The sequence below is a fragment of the Cervus canadensis genome, chromosome 12 (assembly GCF_019320065.1).
Source record: "Cervus canadensis isolate Bull #8, Minnesota chromosome 12, ASM1932006v1, whole genome shotgun sequence".
NCBI lineage: Eukaryota > Metazoa > Chordata > Mammalia > Artiodactyla > Cervidae > Cervus > Cervus canadensis.
Window position 1 is genome coordinate 9768083 of NC_057397.1, and position 23521 is coordinate 9791603.

Below are 23521 nucleotides of genomic sequence, written 5' to 3' on the forward strand. Positions count from 1 at the left end.
GTCCCCCCATCCCAGCCGCTAACCCCCACTCTACCCTCGCTGCAAAGCGTGACCCTCAGAACCAGATCCTTTGGGAAGAGAAGTTGACTAGTTGCTGTTTCCTAGATGGCAGCATTTCCACGAGGCTCTCAGGGGCCACGGAGGATGGATGGTTGGGCATCACCACAATGTCCCACATGCCCTAGTCCTGGGCAAACCGGGACAGGGACCCTGCCAGGTGCAAAAGTCACCACCCACCCCCAGCCAAGCGATGCCTGGAAGCCAGTGGTCAGAGACTCCTCCTGCTAGGGCAAATAAAGGGAGGCTCAAGAGCACGGGAAACCAGAGCAGTAGGGCCCCTTCCCCTGCAGGGTCACTCGGGGTGGGGCAGGACCCTGTGCCGCTTCCCCAGCCCCTGCCGGCAGAAAATCCAGGGAGCCAGGCAGGGCTCAGGGCCGCTAGGACCGTGCGGGAACCGCTGGTCACGCACCTCGAGCCGGAGACCGGCTGTGAGCCTCCGCTGATCTCGGCGCACCCTTTCCCGATTCTGCCCGGCCTTCCTGCGGCCTCCGCCCCTCCTGACTCCGGAGCTCCCCTGGGCCCGAGGCCGCCCCGTCGCCCAGCGATCCGCTGAGCGTGGACCGCGGGCCTGCTGGACAGGCGCTGCTGCCCGACGGTCCGAGCCACCGCCGAGGGCCCGGGCCAGCAAGGGGGGCGGGGGCGGCAAGCGGGAGGAGGCCCCGCGGGGACTCAACCCAGGAGGAAAGGACTCCTGGACTTCGGTGCGATCCGCACCCGCTCGGCCCCGCAGCGCTGCGCTCGTTCCCTCCGGGCCGAGCGGCTCTCAGGCGCGCAGGGCCCTCCAGGCCGCCCCTTGCCCGCGTGGGTTCTAGAGCTGGAGGCACGGGGCAGCGGCCGACATTGCGGCGCCCCGTGTCACTGGGTGGAGGGCCCAGGGTGGAGCCGCCGCCTGCCGCCCCCCACGCCCCTACCCCGTCCTGCGCTGAGGCCCGGTGCCCTGAAGCCGGATGGTCCGGGACTGGGTGGGCCCGGTGGGGTGGGAGCGCGGGTGGGTTCCTCAGGACCACTCCCCCTCCCCTCACCCCACACTCCCCCATCTCCTCTGAGGGGGTGTCCCAGCCGCTGCCTCTTGCAGCCGGTCTGGTCCTGCTCTGTTCCTCCGAGGGGCTGGGCATTTCCAGGACAGGGACCGGCCCCCACTGCCCAGCTCCCTTCAGGGTCTGGCCGGGTGCCCGCCCCACTCTGGGTGATAGAGGCCTGCGGCTGCAGTGAGCTGCTTCCTTCCAGCTCTCTCGGAGGTGCCACAGCCTCCCTGCACACAGCCCAGAGCCCCTCCCAGCCCTGGTCACATTTCCCCATCAGGCACAGTGTCCTCCCTGGCTCTGGACCCAGGGCCTGCCCAGAGTTTGCCCAGGGAGGCCTCTGCACCCCCATGTCGCCCGATGCTGCCCCAGACTTCCTGGGGCTCCCTAGGCCGGCGATGGGGGAGAGGGGTGCAGGGCCAGCCCCTCCCGCCTTCCTTCTGCTGCTTCTCTAGTGAATTCACTTCCTGCCTTTTCAGGCTGACCTCTGCCCTCAGGAGCCTGGTGACACCACCACTCACCAGCCCAGTGCCTCTTGGGTAGGCTGTTGCTAAAGAACTGAACCCCGGACTTCCCTGGCCCTCCAGCAGTTAAGATTCCTCGCTTCCACTGCAGGGGCACTGGTTCCATGATCCCTAATTAGGTCAGGGAACTAAGATTCCCCATGAACAGGCAGCAACAACACCCTTCCATGGTGCATTCAGTCCCAGGTCACTGCCTGAGGCAGGGGGCACAGTGGAGCATGACCCCCCTGTTGCCATGGCCACTGGAGTCACCGCACTGCTCCTCCGTGTGGATGGCACCTGCCTCCTCCACTGGTCCACCCACATGGCAGCAAGGCCTTCTAGAAAAATAAACCCGGGGCCAGTCATACCCCAGCTAGAAGCCCACAACAGCTTCACCCCATACTGAAGAGGCTGCTACCCCTACCCTTGGCCTAGAACTTGACCAACTGGAGAGGTGGAAGTTAGGGGCCACTGGGAGGCTACACAGCCTTCCAGAAGCTTTGCTATGGGAACAGGGAGAAGCAGGAGAATGCCTGGTGGTCCCAGCACACACCATACAGAATACAGGACTGCACATACGAGGACACACACAGAGACCCAGGTACAAGCACATAGCACGCAAAACACAGCCATACGAATACACACACATGAACACAGACATGCGTAGACCTACATCATGCACGTATACCCATACTTGTGGACATGTGCATACATGCTTACATTATATGCACACGGGAACACGGACACGCACACTCAGCCTCCTGGAGCATCCTGCCACCACCAGCAGCATGCCCTGCTCATATTGGCAAATGGGCTCCAGCGACTGGGTCAGATGTGGGAGCCCCATACCCCAATGGGTGAGGACCCATTGCCCCAGAGGCCCTCAGCCAGCAGAGCTCACTGGCCTGCACTCTAGTCCCCTGATGTGGAGAGACAAACGGCCTCAGAGACCCCAGTTAGGCACTGAAGTCACCCTGCTCCCCACACCACCCCCCTCCGATGGACAGTGCCTGCCTGTGTCTGCCCAGAGTTCACAGCAGCTCCAAACTTCTGCTTTCACAAGATTGCTTCCTTCCTGTTTGAATCAGCATTTCCACTTATTTGCGGCTCCAACGTTCCAAAACATACAACCCCTGCACTGGCGTCGGGGCTGATGCCAGCAGCTCTACCTGGCGGGGCCCTCATCCAGTTCACTTCAGAGCCCTCATCTGCAGGAACACGTGGTGCCGGGTGCTGACACACAGCCACCCCGCCAGTGAGTGTGCACGGTGGAGCTTGTAGGCTGTCTCAGGCCAGCCAACCGGCAGGGACGCTGGCATGCGCTCCAGATGGTCATGAGACCTAGAGGCAGGATGTGGCAGTGGAGCAGTGGAGAAGCGGGGTGTGGGGCTCCTGGGCACCTTGCCCCGGACACGATCCACACATGGCCCAGGAAGGAAGGACATCAAGAGCCTGCGCTGGGCCTGGATGTCGTCACTTGGCTTCACGTTTGCACAGTAACAGCTTTGAATGTTACTGTGGTATGTGAGATATAATTCACAAACCATACAATTCACCCGTTAAAAGTGTAAAACTCTGGGTGTTTAGCATATCCAGGCTCGGGCAACCACCAGCACAACCAATCTGAGAACATTCCCATCACCCCAAAGACACTGTCACGCCCCTCGCCCCTGGCAGCTATAACTCTGCTTTCTGTCCCTGCAGGATCTGCCTGTTCTCATTTCATACACCCAGGTCCTGAGAGCTGTTCTCCTGCGTGCCTGACTTCTTACCTTGGCCTAACGCTCTGAGGTCCACCCACTCTGTGCTGTGTGTCAGAACCTCCTCTGCGAGGCTGCACGCCGACCGCTCCATCGTGTGTGTTTGACCACGTTGTTTGTTCATGCCTCCATAGGTGGACATTTTCCATAGATGGACATTTGCAGTGCATCTTGGCTGTTAAGAATAACGTTGTGAGAGCATTCATGTGCAGGTTTCCGCATGAACATGTTTTCATTTCTCTTGAATGCACACCTAGCCGTGGAATGGATGAGCCTATGGTAGTTCTCTGTTTAACTTTTTGAGGAACTGCCAGACTGTTTTTCACGGGCGCCTGCACCCTTTTACAAGCCCAGCGCTGTGTGCTGCCCGATTCCTCCAGATCTTCTCCCACACTTTTTATTCCCCTTTTATATTACAGTTAACCTATGGGTGTGAGGCAGCCTCTAACCTTGCTTTGATTTGCATTTCCCTGACGCTAATGACCTGAGCCTCCTCTTCGGAGTTCACTAGCCATTTGTACACTTTCCCTGAAGAAATGTTTTTTCAGACCCTTTGCCCTGGCCCCGGGGTTTTAGGAAAGAAGGATCAAAGAAGCTCCTCGCGGATGGAGGCTGTCGGGGGTGGGGTGAGAGTCGCCCCCGCCCCCACCCTTTGCACCCCCACTCCCAGCCAGGCCAGGGGGCGGGCTCACCAGGGGCGTTTCCGGCTCCTCTCAGCGTCGCGGAGGTTTCACTTTTGGGTCTGGGAACCTTCAGGCTGTGTGCGCGCTGGGCAACTCCAGGGCAGAGGCTTCCGATCCTGGCCCGCAGGGCAACCTGGCTTCGGCTTCGTGGGCACAGGCACGCGACGGTCACGGTCACTGGTGAGCTGCCCCTGCCCATGCCCTGCGCTGCTGCGCCCCGCAGGGGCTGCCTGCCCTGGCTCCGGGGTGGGGCACTTGCTTCTCCTGGGAGTGGGTGGGGGGGAGGCCAGCAACTCTGGGTGGAGATTGGGTCCTGTCACCTTCCTTGGGCTTCCCCAAGCCCCCCAGGACTCCCCTCATCAGACCAGCTGGGGAAGCCCCAGGCCTCTGGGAAGGGGGCTCCCTCCGAAGTCTGACTGGTTTGGGCTTAGCTCCAGGCAGGCACCTCCATGTGCCCCTGGGCCCACTCTGGGATCTCAGGCCAGTGCCAAGGCTTAGAGGCTTCCTGCAGCCCAGACGTCCTGGGTCCTGAGTCAGGCCTGCAATGACTCCTGACCGCTGAAGACAGACGAGTGACTCACGGAGCTCTGGGTGTTGAGGAAGTCCTGGAGGACAGGCCTAGGGGCTGGGGATGCTTGGGCCAGGCCTTGCCTGGGCCTTCGCACCAACTGCCCAGGAGGCAATGGCTTCTGCTTCCTCCCTGCTCTCTGAGCACCTTGGCCAGGAAGGCAGCTGCTAAGGCAGACAGAGCCCCAGCCTTGCCCTGCTCTTTCTCGGTGGCTGCTTTTCATGAGCAGCCCGAAGCCTTGTTGAAGTAGCAAAGTGATGGAGGGCTTGGTGGGCGGCCAAGGCTGCCCCCTACCCGACAAGCGCTGCGTTCCAGGGCTTTTCTGGGCTTCATGCGGGCACTCTGGCCACAGGACAGATGGTGTGCATGGCTGGCCCGAGTCCTACGGAAGGCTGCGAGTGACATCCAGCCTGGAAGCGCTTGGGGACCCTTGCAGAGATGGACAGTGGGTGACAGGGTGCACTTGGAGGCGAGCATCCCAGGCCTGGCCAGGCAGGACTGCCTCAGAGACACTTGAGCAGCTACCTCTCCGCTCTTCCCCTCCCCTGCCCTCTTCCAGCCCTGAGGGTGGAAGGCTGGACCAGCTGCCCTCCTCAGGAGTATGGCATCGGCCTTTGAGAAGGTGGTCAGGAGCGTGGTCCGGGAGCTGGACCACAAGGAGCTGACCCCTGTGGACAGTCTGCGGAGCTCCGCCAGCTTCCAGCCCTACAGCCTTTTGAGCAGGAAGCCCTTGAGCTCACGGTTCTGGAGACCACGCTACATGTGTGTCAACTTGTCCATCAGGGACATCCTGGAGCCCGACATGCCGGAGCCAGGTACCTGACCGGCACTGAGTCCGAGTCGTGGGTGGGCAGAGGGGTGGGCCAGCCAGCTCCCACTCGGGCCCCTGGGTTCTGTCTGCAGAGGCCCCTCGGCCAGGCGGGACAGGCAGCGGTCGGTGGGCAGGGCCTCAGCTGTGCTCTCGCTCCAGCCCTGGAGTGCGGTGGCACCTTCCAGTTCCAAGACACGATGGACGGGCAGCTGCAGGGCAGCGTGAAGCTGGCAGCCCCAGGACAGGGCAGGCTCTCAGGCGGGGCCGCGGTGTCCGGCAGCTCCAGCGCCTCGATGGACCTGTGCACTCTGAGAGTGGCCCCCAACACCTGGGAAGCCATGCACCGTGAGAGGTGAGCCCCAGGGCTGTGGACCCGCTGACCCTGGGCAGCTCCTGGGTCAGGACCTCGGGGCGGCAGCAGTCATAGGGTGTCTGTGAAGGCTGAGGGACGTCCCAGAGTCAGGGGCCGTGTGGGGACCAGCAGCTGGGAAGGAGGCTACCAAGGTCCTGGGGGCCTGCATCCTGCAGTTCGGGGGGCCAGGGGTCAGACTGAGCCCTGCTGCAAAGAGGCTGGGGTGGAACACACACAGGGACCTTGGTGAGAAGGACCATTAGCTCAGCACACAGACGTGAGATCTGAACCCAGGGAGTGGAGAGAGACAGCAGACAGGTGAGCAGCCAGCCACAGAGTGGGCCCCTCCAGAGGCCCGCTTCTTCCTGCCCCCCATCTGCCCACAGGCACTGAAGCACCCAGGGGATGGGGCAATAAGGGTCCCGTGCCGGGGCATCCACATCACCCCATCCATGGCCGCAGACACTGAGGTCCGGGGAAGGGAAGGCCATCCTCGGGCAGGGGGAGAGGAGGGCAAGGCACATCCTGCAAGCCTCCCACTGGCCCACTCACCACAGGCGCCTGCGGCAGCCTGAGCCCAAAACCCTGCAGCAGCTGCGGAGTCGGGGGGATGACGTGTTCGTAGTGACCGAGGTGCTGCAGACACAGAAGGAGGTGGAGGTCACCCGGACGCACAAGCAGGAGGGCTCAGGCCAGTTTGCACTTCCGGGAGCCCTCTGCTTGCAGGTGGGCAGCGAGGGACCTGCAGTGGACACAGCGGGGGAGGCAGGAGGGCAGTGTCCCCACGCAGACCCCTGCCACCAGCACCTGGCTGCCTCCAGCCCCACCGGGTGGTGGGGAGCCCAGTCCTGAGCCCACATCCGTCCCTCAGGGCAAAGGCGAGGGCCACCTGAGCCGGAAGAAGATGGTCACCATCCCCTCGGGCAGCACCCTCGCATTTCGGGCAGCCCAGCTGGTTATTGGCTCTGACTGGGGTGAGCCGGGGTCTGGGTGACTTCTGGGGCCCAGGCTCCGTGGCAGAGGCGGGGAGGCCTGGAAGAGTCACCGGCTGCCTGGGGGTGCTGGGGACATCTGGTGGCATGACTGTGGGCCGGGGTGGCTGAGAGCTGCTTGTTCAGGCAGGTGGGAGGTCAGGGCACAGAGCGGGGACTGCACAGGGAGCCCCAGGTGGGCCAGGGAAAGGCCAGGTGTTCCGCCAACCTGCCTCCCCCATCTCTGCCCCTCCCGGCTTCCAGACATCCTCCTCTTCCCAGACAAGAAGCAAAGGACCTTCCCGTTGCTGGAGGCAGGTGAGGCCCATGCACCTGAGAAGTGGGACAGGCTGATAAGGAGAGCCCAGCACAGCACATCTGGGAGACACACACACACATGTGCACACACACATGCACACACTAGTGCAAATGCACACACACACCCATGCAAACACACATGCACACTCACGCATATACACACACGCAACATGCATACTTGTGTGCACAAATGCACACACACACTCACACACATACATGAGCAACACACACACAGTCGTGCAAATGCACACACACACCTGGGTAGCATGGCGACAGGCTGGCACCAGGTGGGTTTGACCTTGCTCCTTGCCCCAGGCTGCCAGGGCTGGGGTGACAAGCTGTGAGGGCCCAGGGGAGGCCTCAGCCCTCTCTGGCTTGGGCCCCGGCCCCCAGCACTGACCAGCCCCGCCTCGCCCAGGCTGCAGGCCCTTCAGCAGTGCAGACGGCCATCCATGTTCGTGCTTCAGCTTTGCCTCCATAAGGGCCCTCTCTGACTACTTCCAGTTCCAGTCGGGTCAGTACCTTCTGGGCCACCCTGGGGCCCCTGCTCCGCTTTTGCCCCCAGCATCTGCCCTCCCTTACCAGGGCTCCTGGGGCCACGTGGGCACCTGGGCAATTGCAGACCTGTCCCCACAGATGGGTCCATGGAGCACTGGCTGGCGACCACTGATGACTTCCAGGGCCTGCGGGCAGAGGTGGAGGCCTGGGCCATGGGCTTGGAGGGCTTGTCCAAGGGGCCATGTGGGCAGCTGCTGGGTGGCCTGGGGCAGGTGCTATGGGACGAGCCGGCTCTGCAAGCCCTGGAGGAGTCGGTGAGTGAGCTGGGCTGTGCGTGCGGGGCATTAGGGGGTGGGGTAGCATGAGAGCTGGGTGGGGTGGTGGAGCAGATGCCTGCCTGCCCTGCTCATCCCCACTCCCCCGGGTGCCCCCACCAGGAGCAGGGCCTGTCCCGCCCTGCTCATCCCCACTCCCCCGGGTGCCCCCACCAGGAGCAGGGCCTGTCCCGCCCTGATCACCCCCACTCCCCTGGGTGCCTCCAGCTGGAGCAGGTGCCTGCCCACCCTGCTCACCCCCACTCCCCCGGGCGCCCCCACCTGGAGCAGGTGCCTGCCCGCCCTGATCACCCCCACTCCCCCGGGTGCCCCCACCTGGAGCAGGTGCCTGCCCGCTCACCCACTCCGCCCTGGAGCAGGTGCCTGCCACCTCCCCACCTCCCCCGGGTGCCCCACCTGGAGCAGGTGCCTGCCACCCTGCTCACCCCACTCCCCAGGCGCCCCCACCTGGCAGGGCCTGTCCGCCCTGCTCACCCCACTCCCCCAGGCGCCCCCACTGGAGCAGGTGCCTGCCGCCCCTGCTCACCCCACTCCCCCTGGGTGCCCCACCTGGAGCAGGGTTATCCTGCCTGCACCCCACTCCCCAGGCAACCCCACTGGGCAACTGTCCTGCCTCTCACTCCCACTCCCAGGCGCCCCCACCCAACCTGGAGCAGGGCCTGCCGCCCTGCTCACCCCCACTCCCCCAGGCGCCCCCACCTGGAGCAGGTGCCTGCCCGCCCTGATCACCCCCACTCCCCCTGAGTGCCCCCAGCTGGAGCAGGGCCTGTGCGGCGGGCAGGTAGAGCCACAGGACGGCCCGGTGGGCACCATCCTCGAGTCCCTGGTGCTGCCCTCTGGACGGCTGGAAGCAGAGCTCGCAGGCCCCGTCTTCTACCTGCTGCAAGCACTAGCAGGTAAGGGGCTCGGAGAGGGGCAGGGAAGGGGCAGGGACGTGAGCTCCTCTGGCTGGCCCCTGGAAGCCCTCTCACCCAAGGTCTCTCCGCAGTGCTGAGTGAAGCCCAGCACGTGCTGCTGGCTAAGGTGCTGGAGACGGGGGCCCTGTTGGGGACCTTTCGGCTGGTGAGAAGGCCAGGGTGTAGGGTAGGGGTGGGCTGGTGTGGGGCCCAGTGCCCGGCGATGGGGTGGTGTGGGCGGGTGCCCGATCCTCTGACCGCTCCCACCCTGTCTGCCAGGTGGAGAGCCTTGTGGAGCAGAGCAGCCCGTGGCAGGAGCGCCAGGCTGTGTCCCTGCCGCCCGAGTGCCTGGGCGACAGCTGGGGCTCAGAGGCGCCCGCCTGGGCCCTGCTGGAGGCGTGCGGCCTGGAGCCCCAGGTGGGCGCCCCCCAAGTGTGCTGGGAGCCGGGGGCCTGCGGCTGTGTGTGCGCACTTTACGCCTGCCTGGCACTGCTGCTCAGGCTGAGCCGGCTCTGCTAGCCTGCGGCCCACCCGCCGCAGGCACAGCCTGCCCACCAGCTGCCAGGAGCCACACCCAGCCATGTGGGCGGCTCTTCACAAGACCTGGGGGATGGGGACAGCCAATAAATGGGACGAATGACACACACAGGGAATGACGCACTGAGCTTTCGAGGAGCCCTCTCTCAGGGGTCGGGGGCCCAGTGGGGGATGCCTGCACAGGATGGGGAGGGACCTGGGGGCCAGGAGCAGGCACCAGGGGCCTTCTGGGTGCTGGACCTGGCCACTCCGGAGCGACCAGCCACGTGGCCAGGCTCCTCCCCGCCCCTGCCCCCCCATAGCAGGCTGGCCTGGAAAGAACAGGGCAGGGCAATGCCAACCCCCAGGACTGTTCTCTGTCCACCTCAGGAAGCCTGAGAGCATCCTAATGTTCTGATGCAGGCAGTGGGCCGCCCTCCCTCTGCAGGGCTGCAGGGGGGCAAGGACACGGCGCTAACAGACAGACAGGCCTGCACTCCTGGGGCTGCATGGGGGCCTGGGGGAAATGACCCGAACCAGAGAAACTGGCCTTTGGGGTGTGTCTCATCCAAATTCATTCACTCAAAGGTAAGAGTCTGTGGAGAGGAGAGGAGACCTCCCGGCCTGAGCCGTGGTCCCTGGGCCTCGCTGGGCACAGAGAGGTGGTGACTGATTCAGCCAGGCAGTTACTCTCACCCTGGAGTTGTCACAGCCAGGGGAAACTTGTGGGAGCCGGTCTGCGGTCCTCCTCTTGGTGGAATGCGAGGGAAGCCATGTTCCCTTCCTGTCCGACTCGCCGCTGCCCTGCAGCCCCAGGACTGGCTAAACAGAAGGGACAAGAATCGCTGGTGGTCCAGTGGTTAAGGACTCAGCACTTCCACTGCTGGGGCCTGGGATCGATTCCTGGTTGGGGAACGAAGATCCCACAAGCAATGTGGCCAAAAAAAATAAAAATAAAGAGAAGAGGTGGTCGGCCCAGCTGTGGTTGGGACATTAACCTCTGAGAAAACTCAGGATTGAGGTTGACAGTAAAATTAATATTAAAACAGAGTGCTCCCTAAACATCCCAGATCCCAGTACCGAAACGCTTAGCAATTGTCCCCTCACCCAGGGCAAGGGAGAAGTTGGATACCTCCCAGGCCTGTTTGTGTTCCCCGGAGCCCAAGCTCCTCCTTTGGGAACCTTGCTAGGGCACTGAAAGGCATGACCAAGGTGAACAGGACTGGAGCAGCGCAGGTCTGAGAAAGCGGCAAGTAAGCAGGCCCACCAGCCCTGCTTCTGGGGCCCCGAGATGCTCCCCGCAAGGTCAGGCGGTGAACCGGGCCTGCTGAGCCCCACCCACGTGCCCTTTGGAGGGTCTCACTGTTGGCCCTCAGGCTCCAGGGTCGCCAGTGCCCGGAGGTCTCCAGTGACAGCTCACTTGAGAGCATCTAAGCATCCTCTGTGTAAAGCAGCGCGCCCCGACCCTAGACCTTGGGGGGAGGTGAGCGCTCTGTGGGTAGCTCTGCTGGGCCTCACTGACCAACAGTGCTCACCCAGGAGTGGGGCTCACCAGGGAGCAGGCCTATGGTGTCGCCGCCCTGACTGGAGCCTCTCTGGGGACCGCACCGGAGAAATCCCTGAGAAGCGTCCCACTCCCAGGACAAAGCGGCAAGCAGGGTGTCTGGTGGGGCCCCGGCTACAGGGCAAGGGATGCCCTCACGGGGGGGCAGGTGCACACAGGACTGAGCATGCGGGGGCATGTGCACTCCAGATGGCCAGTGGAGTGGAGGGGAGTGGGTGCCCAGGCCAGAGAGGCCCAGGCCCTGCAGGGAGGCATGGGAAGAGGCAGGGCGCTGCCTGCTGAGCCCCCCATGAGGCTGGGCCGCGCTTTCCAGCGGGCCTCGCTGGGGGCTTTGCCCAGCCACGCCCTGTGGTTGGACAGGCTCGTGCCTGGTGGAGGCAGTGGGCCTCAGACGCTCCCCCAGCTTCTGGCTCCAGGCTGCAAGCCCCTGAGGGGCCCAACCATCAGGTGGCTGGGGGGGGGTCCTCCTGCCACCTTTTGGGCAGCAGCGGAGGGGCCGCAGGGCTGGGACCTGGCGCCTCCCTGAGGGGGTCAGGCTGGAGACCCCCGAAGACATTCTCACCAGCCTCCCTTCCTTCTGCCTCCCAGGTTCTGACAGCCTCCTGACCTCCCCAGCACGTCCCCGGATGTTTCCCATAGTTTAATCCAGTTTTGGCATTCCCCTTGGAGAATCATGGACTAATACACCAAACTATGCCCCTGGCTTCTCACAGACGAGTGCCCTTGGCCAGGGCCTCCCCTGCCCTCAGAGTGACCAACGAGGAGACCCTGGCCCCTCCCTGCTGAGCTCTGACTCTGCTCAGGGTCTGTGTGGGCAGCACAGCTTCTCAGTCAGGGCAAAGCCTGCCTGACTCTGCCCAGGGCTGACACAAGCCCCAGCCACATGCTCAGCAGTTCAGCTCAGATCAGTCGCTCAGTCGTGTCTGACTCTTTGCGACCCCATGGACTGCAGCACACCAGGCCTCCCTGTCCATCACCAACTCCCGGAGCTTGCTCAAACTCATGTCCATCGAGTTGGTGATGCCATCCAACCATTTCATCCTCTGTCGTCCCCTTCTCCTCCCGCCTTTAATCTTTCCCAGCATCAGGGTCTTTTTGCATCAGGTGGCCAAAGTATTGGAGTTTCAGCTTCAGCATCAGTCCTTCCAATGAATATTCAGGACTGATTTCCTTTAGGATGGACTGGTTGAACCTCCTTGAAACCCAAGGGACTCTCAAGAGTCTTCTCCAGCCACCACAGTTCAAAAGCATCAATTCTTCAGCACTCAGTTTTCTTTATAGTCCAACTCTCACATCCAGACATGACTACTGGAAAAACCATAGCCTTGACTAGATGGGCCTTTGTTGGCAGCCACCTGCTGCTTTCCCTGTAATTTTAGCCCAAGCCTGATCTTGGACCAGGCGCAGCTCATCAGAGCCCAGCCTTGGCCCAGACAGACACTGAACCCCTAGGATCTATGTTTTTCATTTTGGCTGCACCATGCGGCATGTGGGATCTTAGTTCCCTAACCAGGGATCGAACCTGTGCTCCCTGCATTGGGAGTACAGAGGTTTAACTGCTGGACCACCAGGGATGTCCCGCTGTATCTTTATTTTAAATGCTTTCCATTGGGATGGGCAGGACCCCAGCCTCCAAGAGGCTGTGTGAGTGGAGGCCTCCTTCTCTGAGGAGGCAGCTTTGGGGGCCCTGAAAGGGCAAGAGGACACCTCAAGGTGGGCATTCCAGGTGGCAGAAGCCACTTGTCCCGGGTCTGGAGAGCCTGGGTCACTGCTTCAGAGCAGTCCTGAGGGACTTCTTCCATCACCCGGCCCTGAGCAGGTGCTGGGATGCGGGTGTGACAGTTCAGCCTGGTGAGGGGCAGATGCTGGCACTCCACACCTGAGCCCGCAGGTATCATCTCAGACCTGTGGTGTCCAGTGGGAGGTCAGGGGCAGCCTCCAGAGAAGACCCGGGGGTGTTGAGATGGTGAGCTAGAGGGGAGGGGCAGGAACAGGGCCAGGCTACTGGGCAGTGGGTGTGGACAGGTGGACAGACGGATGCTTCTTGAGCAGGGAGGGTGTGGCCGGAAACCTCAAAACCTCCCAGCCAGCATGTGGCCAGCAAGGAGTGGAGCACATCAAGGGGGCTGACGAGCAGCCGGGAGGGCCAGGCAGAGGCAGCCTTTTATGGGGCTGGCTTCCGGGGCGGCACCCACTTCTGTGTCCCCACCTGGCCTGGGCCCAGAAGGCCAGGCGCCATCCAGGCAGGGCACACACTGGGGGGTTGGGAGAGGAACAGGCCTGTTGGGGGACAGACGGACGGAGGGATGGATGAGGCGAGAAGCTGAGGGTAAAGGTGCTGCGTCAGAAACTCGTGGTCCATCTAGTCACACACATCTGTCGGGGTTGGCGGTCATTGTGTGCAGCAGACTATGCAGAGCCCCGACGGGGTCGGGGACGGGCTCTGGTGCCCAGCACCATGCCCAAGGTGCCCCTCAAGGCGGACCTCTTCTGCAGATCTGCCCCCCGGCCAAGACAGGCCACAGAGCAGGGAGCCTGAGTCAGCACCCTGGCCCCCATCGGAGGGCCAGCCGGTCAGCTCAGCCTGGACCTGAGCAGCCCCAGCGGCCGGGGAGGCTGCAGTGCTGAAACGGGCTGTCGGCGTAGATGGGCGGGGGCCGGGCCGGCAGGCAGCTGGGCCGGCCGGGGCGGAGGAGGCGCCAGCCGCAGGGCTGGGGCTGCACGCGGGCCAGCAGCGCCACCTGCTGGCCAGACACGCGTGCTGCCTCCGCCACAGCAGTCTCAGGGTCGCTCTGCAGCCTCCCCAAGTCTGCGGGGACAGGGCAGTTCATGTGGCGGGGGGAGGGGCTCTCCAGCGGTCCCCCACACATCCCAGTCCCCTACCCATCCACTTTGCCCTGGCAGCCACCACCTCTCTGGAACCCTGTGGAACCCCACGAGGGCGAGTCGGGCTCTCACCCTGGAACAGAGAGTCCAGCAGGTCCTGGTTGACGTGGCTGGGGCTGGAGTGATGGACCAGGAAGCCTGGACCAAAGCGAAGCCCTGAGTGCTGGCCCCGTGCCCACAGCAGCAAGGGGCTGGCCCAGCGCCCAGAACCCTGGGTGCAGGGAGCAGCGTGATGCCAGGCCTGCCTCACCTGTGAGTAGGGTGGCCGCCAAGCGCAGGGGGCTCTGAGGGCTCCGCAGGTAGCCCTGGGTCTGACTCAGGAAGCTGGGCACGTGACTCGGGTACCACTGGACCTGGGGACAGAAGGGCTCCTGGGACGGGAGGGCCAGCTCTGCGTGGAGCGGAGGCCTCAGAGGTGAGGCCAGGGCCCAAGGGCCTCTGAGGCCTTGACGAGCCACCACCTTGACCGGAAAGGTGAGGAGTCTCAGTCTGGGGGGGAGTGGCCGTGGTGTATACTGGACCAAGTGGGCAGCTGACCGCACCCCGTCATTCTCACCGACCCCCCAACTGACCAGGCGGTGGCAGATGCGGCTTAGGGCCTCAGGGCTGTGGTAGTGGGCCTCCGTGCCCACCTCCTCCAGCAGGCCCCAGGGCAGGGCCTGGTCACAGCAGGCCAGCGTCCATTCTGCACTCTGGAACGGGTACGGAGCGAGGTTAGAGGTCTGAAAGCAAAGTGGCAAGAAAGGACCTGGGAGGCAGGAGGTGGCCAGGGTGAGGGGCAGAGGAGTCCTGCTTGTCCAAGCCTCCTGCGGTCTTCGGGTAAGTCCCTGACCTGCGCTATCTGGAGAGGCGGCTGTGGTGGGGAAGGGTGGAGTGGTCAGGACAGTGTTGGGGGCTGACCTCAGCGGTGTCCGGGCTGGGGTCGTGCAGACGCAACAGCAGCGGAACGAGACTCTGCAGCACCAGCTTCCGCAGGGGGCGGCGGAGCCCCACCCGGAGTCCGCCCCGGCCGCGCCGCACCAGCGTCCCGAGCAGCCCGACTGCGGAGGCGCGGACCGAGTCCCGGGCCTGCACAGGAAGGCGCGATCAGGAGCCCGCAGGAAGGGGGCGTCCGGAGGGCTGCAGTCTGCGGGAGTTCCCTGGGGGCCCCAGAGGGGCCTGGGTCGGGAACTCGGGGGCCGGGCCGTGGGAAAGACAGGCGGAAGGGGCGGAAGGAGCTCACGTCGTCCAGGAGTGGCGGGAGGCGGGGCCGCAACTCCACGCTCAGGAGCCGCACCGGCGCCCGCGGCCGCAGCAGGACCCTCTGCAGCGCCCCCAGCGCGGCGTCCACGAGCCGCGGGTCACCCTCGCTCAGCGCGCCCAGAAGCGCGGGCAGCAGCGTGGTCGCGTGGCGCACCTGCGGGGACAGGGACTCGTGGGAGCCCCTTGCCCCGCCCTGCCCCGCCCCGCCCCGCCCCCGCCCCGCCCTCACCTTCCCGCAGTTCAGCGCCAGGTGGCCGAGGCCCAGCAGGCCCAGCCAGCGCACGGTGGGCTCAGGGTCGCCCTGCCAGGCGCGGAGCCGTTCCAGGATCACCTCCTCCCGCAGGAGCCGCGCGGTGGGCCGGCTCTGCAACAGCTGGCCGGGGGACACAGGGTCAGCACGCTGACTTTCCGCACAGGCCAGGGCCGCTCAGGGGCCAAGCTCACTGTCACCCCTCCCCACCCCTCCTGGAAGCGGGCTCACCCCAGTGAAGAAGGCCATGGCCGTCAGGCGCTGTGCGTCGTCCGTGCTGCGCAGCCGCGGCAGCAGGTCCGCAAACAGGCCTCGCAGGTGGTGGTCAGCGTGGGCCACCAGGGCACTGGGACGGGGCCAAACGGAAGCTCTCCCTCAAGAAGCTGCCCCTGACCACCCCCATGTCCCTGCTTCTCCCACACCCCCGCCCCGCACCTGGCCAGCAGCAGGACACCCTCCAGGTGGGTGCGGGCTCCCACCAGTCTCCTCCAGCCTCCAGCCTGCTCCATGCACGTTACCACCATGCGGCCTCCATCCCCAGTGAGCAGGGCCTTCAAGGCCTCCACAGTGCAGCTGGAGGCGGGGGCAGCAGCAAGTGGGCAGTGAGGGCCAGCAGGGCACGAGGCCAGTCCTCACACCCTGGAGTGTACCCCCTCACCTGGCGTGACTGTGCGGTGGCCCTCGATGAGATGGGGCCCAAACCTTGGGTGTGTCGGGGGGGTGTGCATCCCAGGCCAGCTTGTGGAGCTGAGTGACCAGCACCAGGAGAAGGTGCGGGTAGAAGCCTCGGGTGGCACCCACACAGCCGGACACAGCCAGCATCTCCCCAAGGGCACGAGTGGCCTGTGGAACCAGGGGCTCTTTCAGGCTCAGACACGGCAGACAGGGAGAGGACAATGCCTCCACGCTCGAGGGACGTTATGGTCGGGTGTGACTAGGGTGAGCGCCTGCTGTCCCCGAGCCCCTGTAGCCAGACTCTCCTGGCCTCTTGGGCCAGGGCTGGGGTGTTCTCTGGCAAGCTGGACAGAGTCACCTACCGCCAGCGCCTCCAGCTGGGTTCCGGCTGAGCCCTTTAGCGCCCACAGCAACTGCACCAGCACCTGTCCATTCACACGCTGGTTCCGGCTCAGGCTGCGCCAGAGCTCGGTGGCCGCCCTGGGGGCACGGAGCATGTGAGACAGGGTCTGGGGCTGGGGTGAGGTGAGCCCCCAAGTCGGGGAGGCAGCCACTAGGACTCCAGCAGGAGGAGGGAAGGTTAACTGCCCCCCACCCCACCCTGGCAATCCCTGAGAAACAAGATGAGTGGCATCTGTTCAGACCACATGGGACCCCGACAGGCCAGCAACAAACCTGGCATCATGAACAGTCACCGTGGGGAATAACATGGAAGATAACGTCCCTTGGGGGCAGACTAACCAGAGCCAGGGGCGTTGGGGGTGCAGAAGCCACCTGGCTTGCTCAGGCCGGCACCCCCAGGCCGGGAGAGAGAAGGCCAGGCGCAACCAGGAACTGGCAGGGGACATGAGGTGGGAGGGGCTGCGGGAGGGAGGAGGGGAGGGGAGGCTCCCTCCTCCACCTGCCTGCCCTGGGCCAGACTCCACGACCTAGCCGGAAGGGGGAAGGAAGCCGCGTGGGGCCCCAACGGACGCTCGCCTGGTGGGGCAGGAAAGGTTACCGGTTTGGGGCCGGTGAGCAGCGCAGCAGCGCGGACACCACGTCCCGGGAGTGCTCCAAGGCCAGTGCGCTCAGCACCCGCAGGGCCGCCCGCCGGGGCCGCCCCTCCGCCAGGTGGGGCACCTGCGCCAGCAGCCCCCGCACAAGCCCAAGCACCTGGGGGACGGCGGGCGGCAGTCAGGTCTCTGTGAGCCCTGCCCCCACCAAGCGGGCACAGCTCACGCCGACACCCCCCCTCCCCCCGAGCCGCCCCAGCAGGAAGGTGCCCGCGGGGAGGGGCCGGGGGCTCACCTGGTCCTCCAGCCTGTGCCCCCGAGCCTCCAGGGCTGAGGACAGGGTGAGCGCTGTCGCCTGGGTTCCCACAAAGCCAGCCTCTTCCAGGCAGGTGGCGGTGTACACGGCCAGGTCTGCGAGGGCCCCCTCCTCCCAGGAGCTCCAGGGTGTCTGGGGATGGGGTGGGGGGGCTGTGGAGCCCCCTTGCCTCTCCCACGCTCTCCCTCCCTCCACAGAGCCTTTCTGCCCTCTCCCCGCTCTCTCCTCGGTTACCTCCCCTGCCCCACAGACAGCCCTCCGGCTTACCTGCTGGGGCGCCCCTGGGGCTGGTTCCTGGGGAGGGGGCGGGGAGAGGGGCTCACCACCAGCCGTGGGGGCGGTGGCTGCCCTCCCGGGCTCCCCTGCTGCAGGTTCAGGCTCAGGCTGGGGCCGAGGGCCTGGGGCAGGGGGTCCCCAGGGCTGCCCCCGGCTGGCCCGGATCCCTTCAGCCAGGGCTGTCAGGGTCAGGGCCCCCACGGGGGCCCCACGGGCTGGGCCCCACACGCCCCTAGCCATGGCCGCGGCACACGCCGAGCTTGTAGCACCTGTTGTTGGTCCTCCCAGGAAGTCGTGCCCAGGCCTGACCTAGAAGCAGGCCCCAGGCAGGCGGGACCAGGGACAGGTGTGGTGGCGTGCGCGTGCGCATGCACGCGTGTATGTGTGTGTGTGGGGAGGGAGTGGGGAGTCATACAGAGGTGTCTCCAGGTGTGGTACCTGCCAGGAGCTTTAGGGGGGCCCTCCTGCCCAGGCTGCCTGCAGCCTGAGTGTCTGGGGTCCGGTTCTGCCCACTGGGCCCTAGGAAAGGGCCAAGCGAGGTCCCTGGGGGACAGATGATCTGCCGGGGGAGGGGCACAGGGCTGGTGGCAGGGAGGAGAATCCTTGACCTGACCTCCAACCCTGCTGGGCATGGAATCCTGGCACGTGTGCATAGCTCTGAGGGTCTGGGCCCAGCCCTGAGCCAAGACCTTGCCTGACTCAGCCCTGAAAGGCAGTCAAGTGCACGCTGGGCCAGGAGCCGGGGGCTGGACTGTCCCCTCTGTGTTCCCACCCAACTGGACCTCCGGGAAGGGGACGGTCGGAGAGCGGTCGCCCCCTCTGAACTCAGAGCACCCTGGGGGTGGGCCAGAGGAAGAGGAGCTGCCCGGTTCCTCATGTCACTGGATGGGTCACTGGGGGAGGGTCTGGGTCCTGGTGCCAGAGTGCAAAGCTCAGAAGTGGAGACCTGAGGGGGCCTTGGGCCTGGGTGTGTTCTGCTGTGTGCGTGCTAGCAGGGGTGTGTATCTCTCTCCAAGCCCCCCTCTCCCAGGAGGCCTGACCGGGCCTAATCCTCACTGTCATCCTCACCCAGCAACACAGTGGCCACTGCCCAGCCTGGGCTGGGGGAGCCGGAAGAGCTGGTCCTGCCAAATACCTGGGCAGGCGGGAGAGCCCTGGGCCATCCCCTGGACAGTCAGCATTCCCCCGCGCCCTTGCCGGCTCCTGGAGCTGCCCACCGCCCGGACAGGAGGCCGAGGCCTTGGCCCCCGTGTCCCACAGAGCCTTGACCCTCCCTCCTGAGCGGCTCCGCTGGAGCGGAAGCCGGTGGAGACCTGACAGGCCTGCGGCACAGAGGCAGGGCAGCCAGGGCCTGGCCGGGCGCCCAGGGCGGGCCCCTACTCCCTAACTTCCTCCCTGGCTCAGGCAGGCAGGCCCCACTGCTCCACGCCTTTCCTGGCATTTTTCAGGCAGCAGCTGGGTCCCCACGACCGAGGCCTGGTCCACACTGTGACACGCTGGAGCCCGAGAGGGAGCCGGATGGGCGGAGCCCGGGGCACAGGGACCCGCAGGCCTGCCAGCAGCAGCGGCAGGGGACACCCAGGCCTCCCCTTGGGGAGGTGGAGGTATCCCAGCGAGCCTTCCAGCGAGCCTTCCTGGGGGGAATCCCAGAGCCCCTCCAGCTGGTGCTTCAACCCACCTCCAGCCTCATGGAGAGGTCTCCCAGCCACTCCCCCAGCTCTTAGTTGGGCACAAAGATGGCCCCCGTTTCCCTACAGCCCTGCCCTGCCCCCAATCTGCCCCTAGAGTCCAGCTCCTCAAGCCTCGGACACCCTCCCACAAGCCTTAGCTGACGTCAGGCCTCAGCACCGGGCTGCTTCCCGAACCCTGGCCAGGCTGGGGTCTCCCCTGGGAGCTTAAACCCTCTCACTAATTCCTGACTCCAGTCCACCCCAGGAAGCCCTGAGGATCCAGCGAGTGGCAGGCTGGATGAAGAAATGACACACGGCAAGTTGTGGGGACAGTGAATGACTCATGTTAATTTCAGGCAGGTCCCGGCACGAGGTTGTCAGAGGGCTCCTCCGGCACTCAGTCTGTCCACCAGGGCCTGGAGCTTCTCAGACAGTGCGACCTGCAGCGGGGAGACGTGGGGGTGACATGGGGGCAGAGAGCACAGGCTGGGTTGAGGACGTAGGCCTGCGCGCACCTCGTACAGTGCCGGCTGCTCCAGCCGCCTGTGGGCAGGGCTCAGACGGTGCAGGGACTGCTGGGCGAAGGCTCTGGATTCAGCCAGAGAAGGCAGTGGCTCACACAGCTGTTGGGAGGCGGGAAGGAGCTCAAGGTCAGATGTCAGAGCTTGGTCTGGGTTGAAGGTGCAGACTCGGGGATGGGTAGGGGTGATCACCTGTCCCTGCTTGACCCAGAGTCGCAGCAGCGGCTCCACGTGGGCTGGCCTCACAGTATGGGACTCCCGGGCCCCTTGAGGCCAGACTCGCAGCTCCTGGCCAGCCTGGGGAGGTGGCTCCTCTGACAACTGCAGCACGTCTAACAGCAGAGACCCTGTGTGTGTGTGCACGTGAGGGGCGCCAAGAATAAGGTGAGGGGCCTGGGGCTCGGAACTGAACTGAGGAGAGTGGAGGGGCCTCACCATCAGAGCCCAGGAGCCGGAAGGCAGCCTTGCTCCCAGGCAATGTCTGCTTCTTGGGGTCCTCAGTCAGCTTCATCCGCGGCTGGCCTCCCACAGACACCAGCTGTGGGGACAGGTGCTGGGCTAGCTGGACCTTCTCCCCGGACCCCCAGTCCACCCCCAGCCCACTCGCACTGCACCCCACCTTGTAGACACAGCCCAGGGAAGGCTGGCGAGGGCAGGTGACCACGCTAGTGCCGATGCCAATGACATTCACCTCACTGCCCTGGAAGGGGAGTGGGTGGGCACTGAGCTCGGCCAGCACGTGCAGGCCCAGGCCCCCACGCCACCCTCTGGCCTGCCCCTGCCCCTGCCCTGCCCACCTTCTGGGCCAGCCGGGCCAGCTCCTCCTCATCAATGTTGTTGCTGACAGCAATGGGGACCGACTGCAGCCAGGGCACCCCAAACCTGTGGCGGGGGAGCCCCTCGGATGTTCCCGACTCCCGCGGCCCCCATGACCTGTCCAGCCGCCCTCTACCACCTGCTGGTCTGGCTCAAGCCTTCGTGCCTACAGGCCCCTGAGCGAGCCCAGCGCAGCCTCCTCGCTCACTGCAGCATCGAGACTCGGGTAGCATCAGAGAGCCTCCCTCCTCCTTCCCCTGAGCTGGAGGGGGTCTCTCAGCAAAGCCCCTCCCAGGGACTCACTGGGCCGCAGCTGTCCGGAAGACCCCGCGGATCTCCCGAGCCTGCTGAAGTAGGTCGCCACTGTCCAGCCTCACACCCACTGCCTGGTAGCCCAGCTCCTGCAGGGCCAGGGCTACAGCCAGGAAGTTGGGGAGCCCACTCCTGGGGACGGGGACAGGAGGGTCAGCATGGGGGGTCTGCAGCTCCTCTGCTGAGACCACCCCGGGGTGTGGCCGGGCCTCACCTCCGCACACTGTAGGTGTCCAGCAGGCCCTGGAAGGCCCGGGGAAAAGCCAGGGCGTAGGCCACAAAGGCTGCCCGCTCCCCCCGGTGCGGCTCTTGCACACCCAGCCCCAGGTGGCCACACACACGCTCCAGCCACGTCTCCACACTGGCAGCCAGATCCACCTGGGAGCCCTGACCAGCCGCCGGAGCCAACATCTATGGAAAGGGGTGAAGAACGGAGGACCCAGAGCATGGTGGGGGTGCTGACTCGCCCCAGTAGACAATCTGAGCACCCGTCTGCCAGTGCCACACCGAGACACCATCCCAAGGTGGCTTGGATGGGCCAGGCATGGTACCTGCCTGAGAGCTGAGCAGGGACTGGTGCCTCCTCCTTCCGGGGAAGGGATGGCCCTGGGGGTCTCCCCTCTGGAATGTAGCTAGGGGTACAGGGGTACTGACCGGGTCAGGGGGCACCTCGCTGCCTGAAAAGGAAGTGACGAAGGAGTGTGCCAGGGTCCCGGCCACCGGCACGCCCCGCAGCTGTCCTGCGAGCACGTTGCTGCTGGCATCAAAGCCTGGATCAGGGTAAAGTTGGGGGACTTCAGACATTGAAGGGGGTAGGTCTCGGGGCTAGACTCCTCCTCCCTTCTGTCTCCTGGCCCTCACCGCCCAGGTAGCTGTAGGTAGAGGCAGTAAGACCCCCGTCGGGGCCCTGAGCACGCCGAAGCCCCATCTCCAGCAGCCGCTTGTCAGGCCCTGCGATCAGGCGAAGGCGCGCGGCATTTGTGGCGATGAGGCTGTGGGAGCGGGGGAGTAGGGGACCGGAGTGACGACCAGGAAGCTACTCGGCCCGGCCTCTCTTGAGACACCGCGCAGCGGGAATGGGCGCGGGCCCGCGCTCCACCCCCACCCCGCCCCCACGGGGCCACGCCCCACAGGCCGGCGGGAAGGCCCCTCCCACTCGCAGGTTCCAGCCTTCCCACCCCGGGCCCCACCTGGCGTAGCTGACCAGGCAGAGGAGCGGCGTCTCCAGCAGCTGCACCACCAGCAGCGGCCCGGACACCTGCAGTAGCGGCACCTGCGGGGCGGGCTGTCACTCGGTGCCGCCCTGCCCCGCTCGCCGCCCCCCTCCCGCCCCGCCGCCACCGCGTCCCACCCCCCGCACTTACGCCGGGGAAGGCGAGGGAGCCCTCGGGCAGGGCCCGCACCGTCACCCCAGAGCAGTCGAGGGCACGAAGGTGCTCAAAGAATGCGGGGTCTGTGTCTGAGGGCAACGCCGAAGCGAGGAACTGCACGTCTGGGGGCGACAGAGGCCATTGCGGGCGGGGGCTCTGGGGCGCGTGGGCGGGGGCTCGCCGGGCCGGGGCCTACCTGCGTCCCGCAGGCGGAAGGCGCGCAGGAAACGCACGCAGTCGCGCAGCCCCGCGGCCAAGGCGAAGGCTCCGCCGAACGGGCACTGGCGGAAGAAGAGCTCGAACTCGGCCTGGTCCTGCGCGCGGCCGGCGCGCCAATAGCCCAGCGCCATGGTGGCCTGGTACAGGTCGGTGAGCAGCGGCCGCGCCGCCGCGCGCCCCTCAGGGTCCTGCTCCGCCGCCATCGCCCTGGACTCTGGCCGCCCCGCCTGCCTGCTTGACGTCCGCGCTCGCCGGGGCCTGCCCCGCCAGCGGGTTGGAGCTGAGAGGTTGGGCCACCAGGGCGCGACCGCCTCTCCTGGCAACCAGAACCCACGGGGCGGGCCGCCAGCCTCCAGACGCCGGGGAGCAGTTCCTGAAGCTGGACTCGAGCTGGGGCGTCTGCTACCCCTGGTCGGCCCCGTGGGGCACGGTCTGTCTTGTCCCCTGCCGCCCGCGGCTCCGTGCAGCGTAAGGAAGGTAAAAGAGGGCAATGCGAACTCCACACCCCCGGGCAGCTCTGGGCCACCACCACACCGCAGCAAGGCCACACTGTCCTAGGCGAAACGTGGTGCCAACCCAAGTAAGGGGACTTCTTGTCCACCAGCTGGCATGGAAGGCTCTCCAGTCCTGCACGCTAAGCCCCACGGGAATCCTAAGGGGCCTTGGAGGCCCCAACAACTCTCTTTCTCACCAGTCACACCAGATCCAGGGAGGAAACACTCGTGACACAATCCTGCCCAGACCAGAGGCTGAGGGGGGCACAGGCGGGCCAGGGGCACAGCTCCATGGGGTAGTGTGTCCTGGGGTCTGTCAGGGGCCCAGGTCTCTCTCCAGTGGGTGTGTGTGTGCCAGGTGGGGTGATGGGTGCCCTTCCAGGGCTGGAGGGAGAGGGGCAGGGCTAAAGGAAAAAACCCCACCTCCTTCCTAGACATAGATGCACACAGGGTTTCCCACAGGTGACTATCTACAGTCTCAAGGGCATGGTCAGGACGGCCACTGGGACCTCTTCCCTGGATGGTTCCAGGCTGGCACTTTCGTACCCATGGGGATAACTCAAAAAGAGGAGGCAGACCAGGTGGGGGACCAGGTACCCCCCGCTCCCCAGTGGAGGAG

At 65.3% G+C, this 23521-nt stretch overlaps 4 protein-coding genes across 12 annotated transcripts; 1 reads left to right on the forward strand and 3 right to left on the reverse strand.

The window, feature by feature from the left end:
• Positions 1 to 200: 200 nt before the first annotated feature.
• LOC122451461 (ADP-ribosylation factor-like protein 13B) lies at positions 201 to 4196 on the reverse strand. Its single transcript, XM_043484435.1, has 2 exons — positions 4041 to 4196; positions 201 to 3523 (listed from the first exon to the last, which is right to left on the reverse strand). Exon 2 carries the CDS (start codon positions 1173 to 1175, stop codon positions 462 to 464), a length of 714 nt encoding a protein of 237 aa, XP_043340370.1. The 5' UTR covers positions 1176 to 3523; positions 4041 to 4196; the 3' UTR covers positions 201 to 461.
• On the forward strand, positions 4072 to 9426 carry GSDMD (gasdermin D). Of its 2 annotated transcripts, none has more exons than XM_043484382.1 (11): positions 4072 to 4211; positions 5159 to 5414; positions 5570 to 5762; positions 6320 to 6488; positions 6634 to 6736; positions 6998 to 7051; positions 7470 to 7565; positions 7688 to 7863; positions 8630 to 8780; positions 8873 to 8946; positions 9060 to 9426. In XM_043484382.1, the coding sequence occupies exons 2-11, from the start codon at positions 5201 to 5203 to the stop codon at positions 9297 to 9299; spliced, it is 1470 nt and encodes a 489-aa protein (XP_043340317.1). In that variant the 5' UTR covers positions 4072 to 4211; positions 5159 to 5200; the 3' UTR covers positions 9300 to 9426. The 2 variants fall into 2 exon arrangements, with proteins under 2 accessions (XP_043340317.1, XP_043340318.1); XM_043484383.1 differs by having other exon boundaries at positions 8639 to 8780.
• Positions 9427 to 12422: 2996 nt separating this feature from the next.
• MROH6 (maestro heat like repeat family member 6) lies at positions 12423 to 19363 on the reverse strand. Of its 8 annotated transcripts, none has more exons than XM_043484270.1 (15): positions 17770 to 19363; positions 17492 to 17518; positions 17204 to 17356; positions 16914 to 17068; positions 16276 to 16393; positions 15897 to 16081; positions 15674 to 15811; positions 15470 to 15584; positions 15218 to 15361; positions 14969 to 15142; positions 14647 to 14814; positions 13997 to 14438; positions 13819 to 13884; positions 13581 to 13669; positions 12423 to 13536 (listed from the first exon to the last, which is right to left on the reverse strand). In XM_043484270.1, the coding sequence occupies exons 1-15, from the start codon at positions 18151 to 18153 to the stop codon at positions 13435 to 13437; spliced, it is 2460 nt and encodes an 819-aa protein (XP_043340205.1). In that variant the 5' UTR covers positions 18154 to 19363; the 3' UTR covers positions 12423 to 13434. The 8 variants fall into 8 exon arrangements, with proteins under 8 accessions (XP_043340205.1, XP_043340208.1, XP_043340207.1 ...); XM_043484273.1 differs by having other exon boundaries at positions 13997 to 14099; positions 14379 to 14438; positions 17204 to 17518; XM_043484272.1 differs by having other exon boundaries at positions 13997 to 14099; positions 14319 to 14438; positions 17204 to 17518.
• Positions 19364 to 19491: 128 nt separating this feature from the next.
• On the reverse strand, positions 19492 to 22667 carry NAPRT (nicotinate phosphoribosyltransferase). The gene is made up of 13 exons (XM_043484359.1): positions 22386 to 22667; positions 22184 to 22311; positions 22010 to 22092; positions 21681 to 21811; positions 21474 to 21589; positions 21034 to 21230; positions 20811 to 20951; positions 20489 to 20573; positions 20311 to 20391; positions 20127 to 20229; positions 19884 to 20038; positions 19686 to 19793; positions 19492 to 19610 (listed from the first exon to the last, which is right to left on the reverse strand). The coding sequence occupies exons 1-13, from the start codon at positions 22609 to 22611 to the stop codon at positions 19548 to 19550; spliced, it is 1617 nt and encodes a 538-aa protein (XP_043340294.1). The 5' UTR covers positions 22612 to 22667; the 3' UTR covers positions 19492 to 19547.
• Positions 22668 to 23521: the final 854 nt, after the last annotated feature.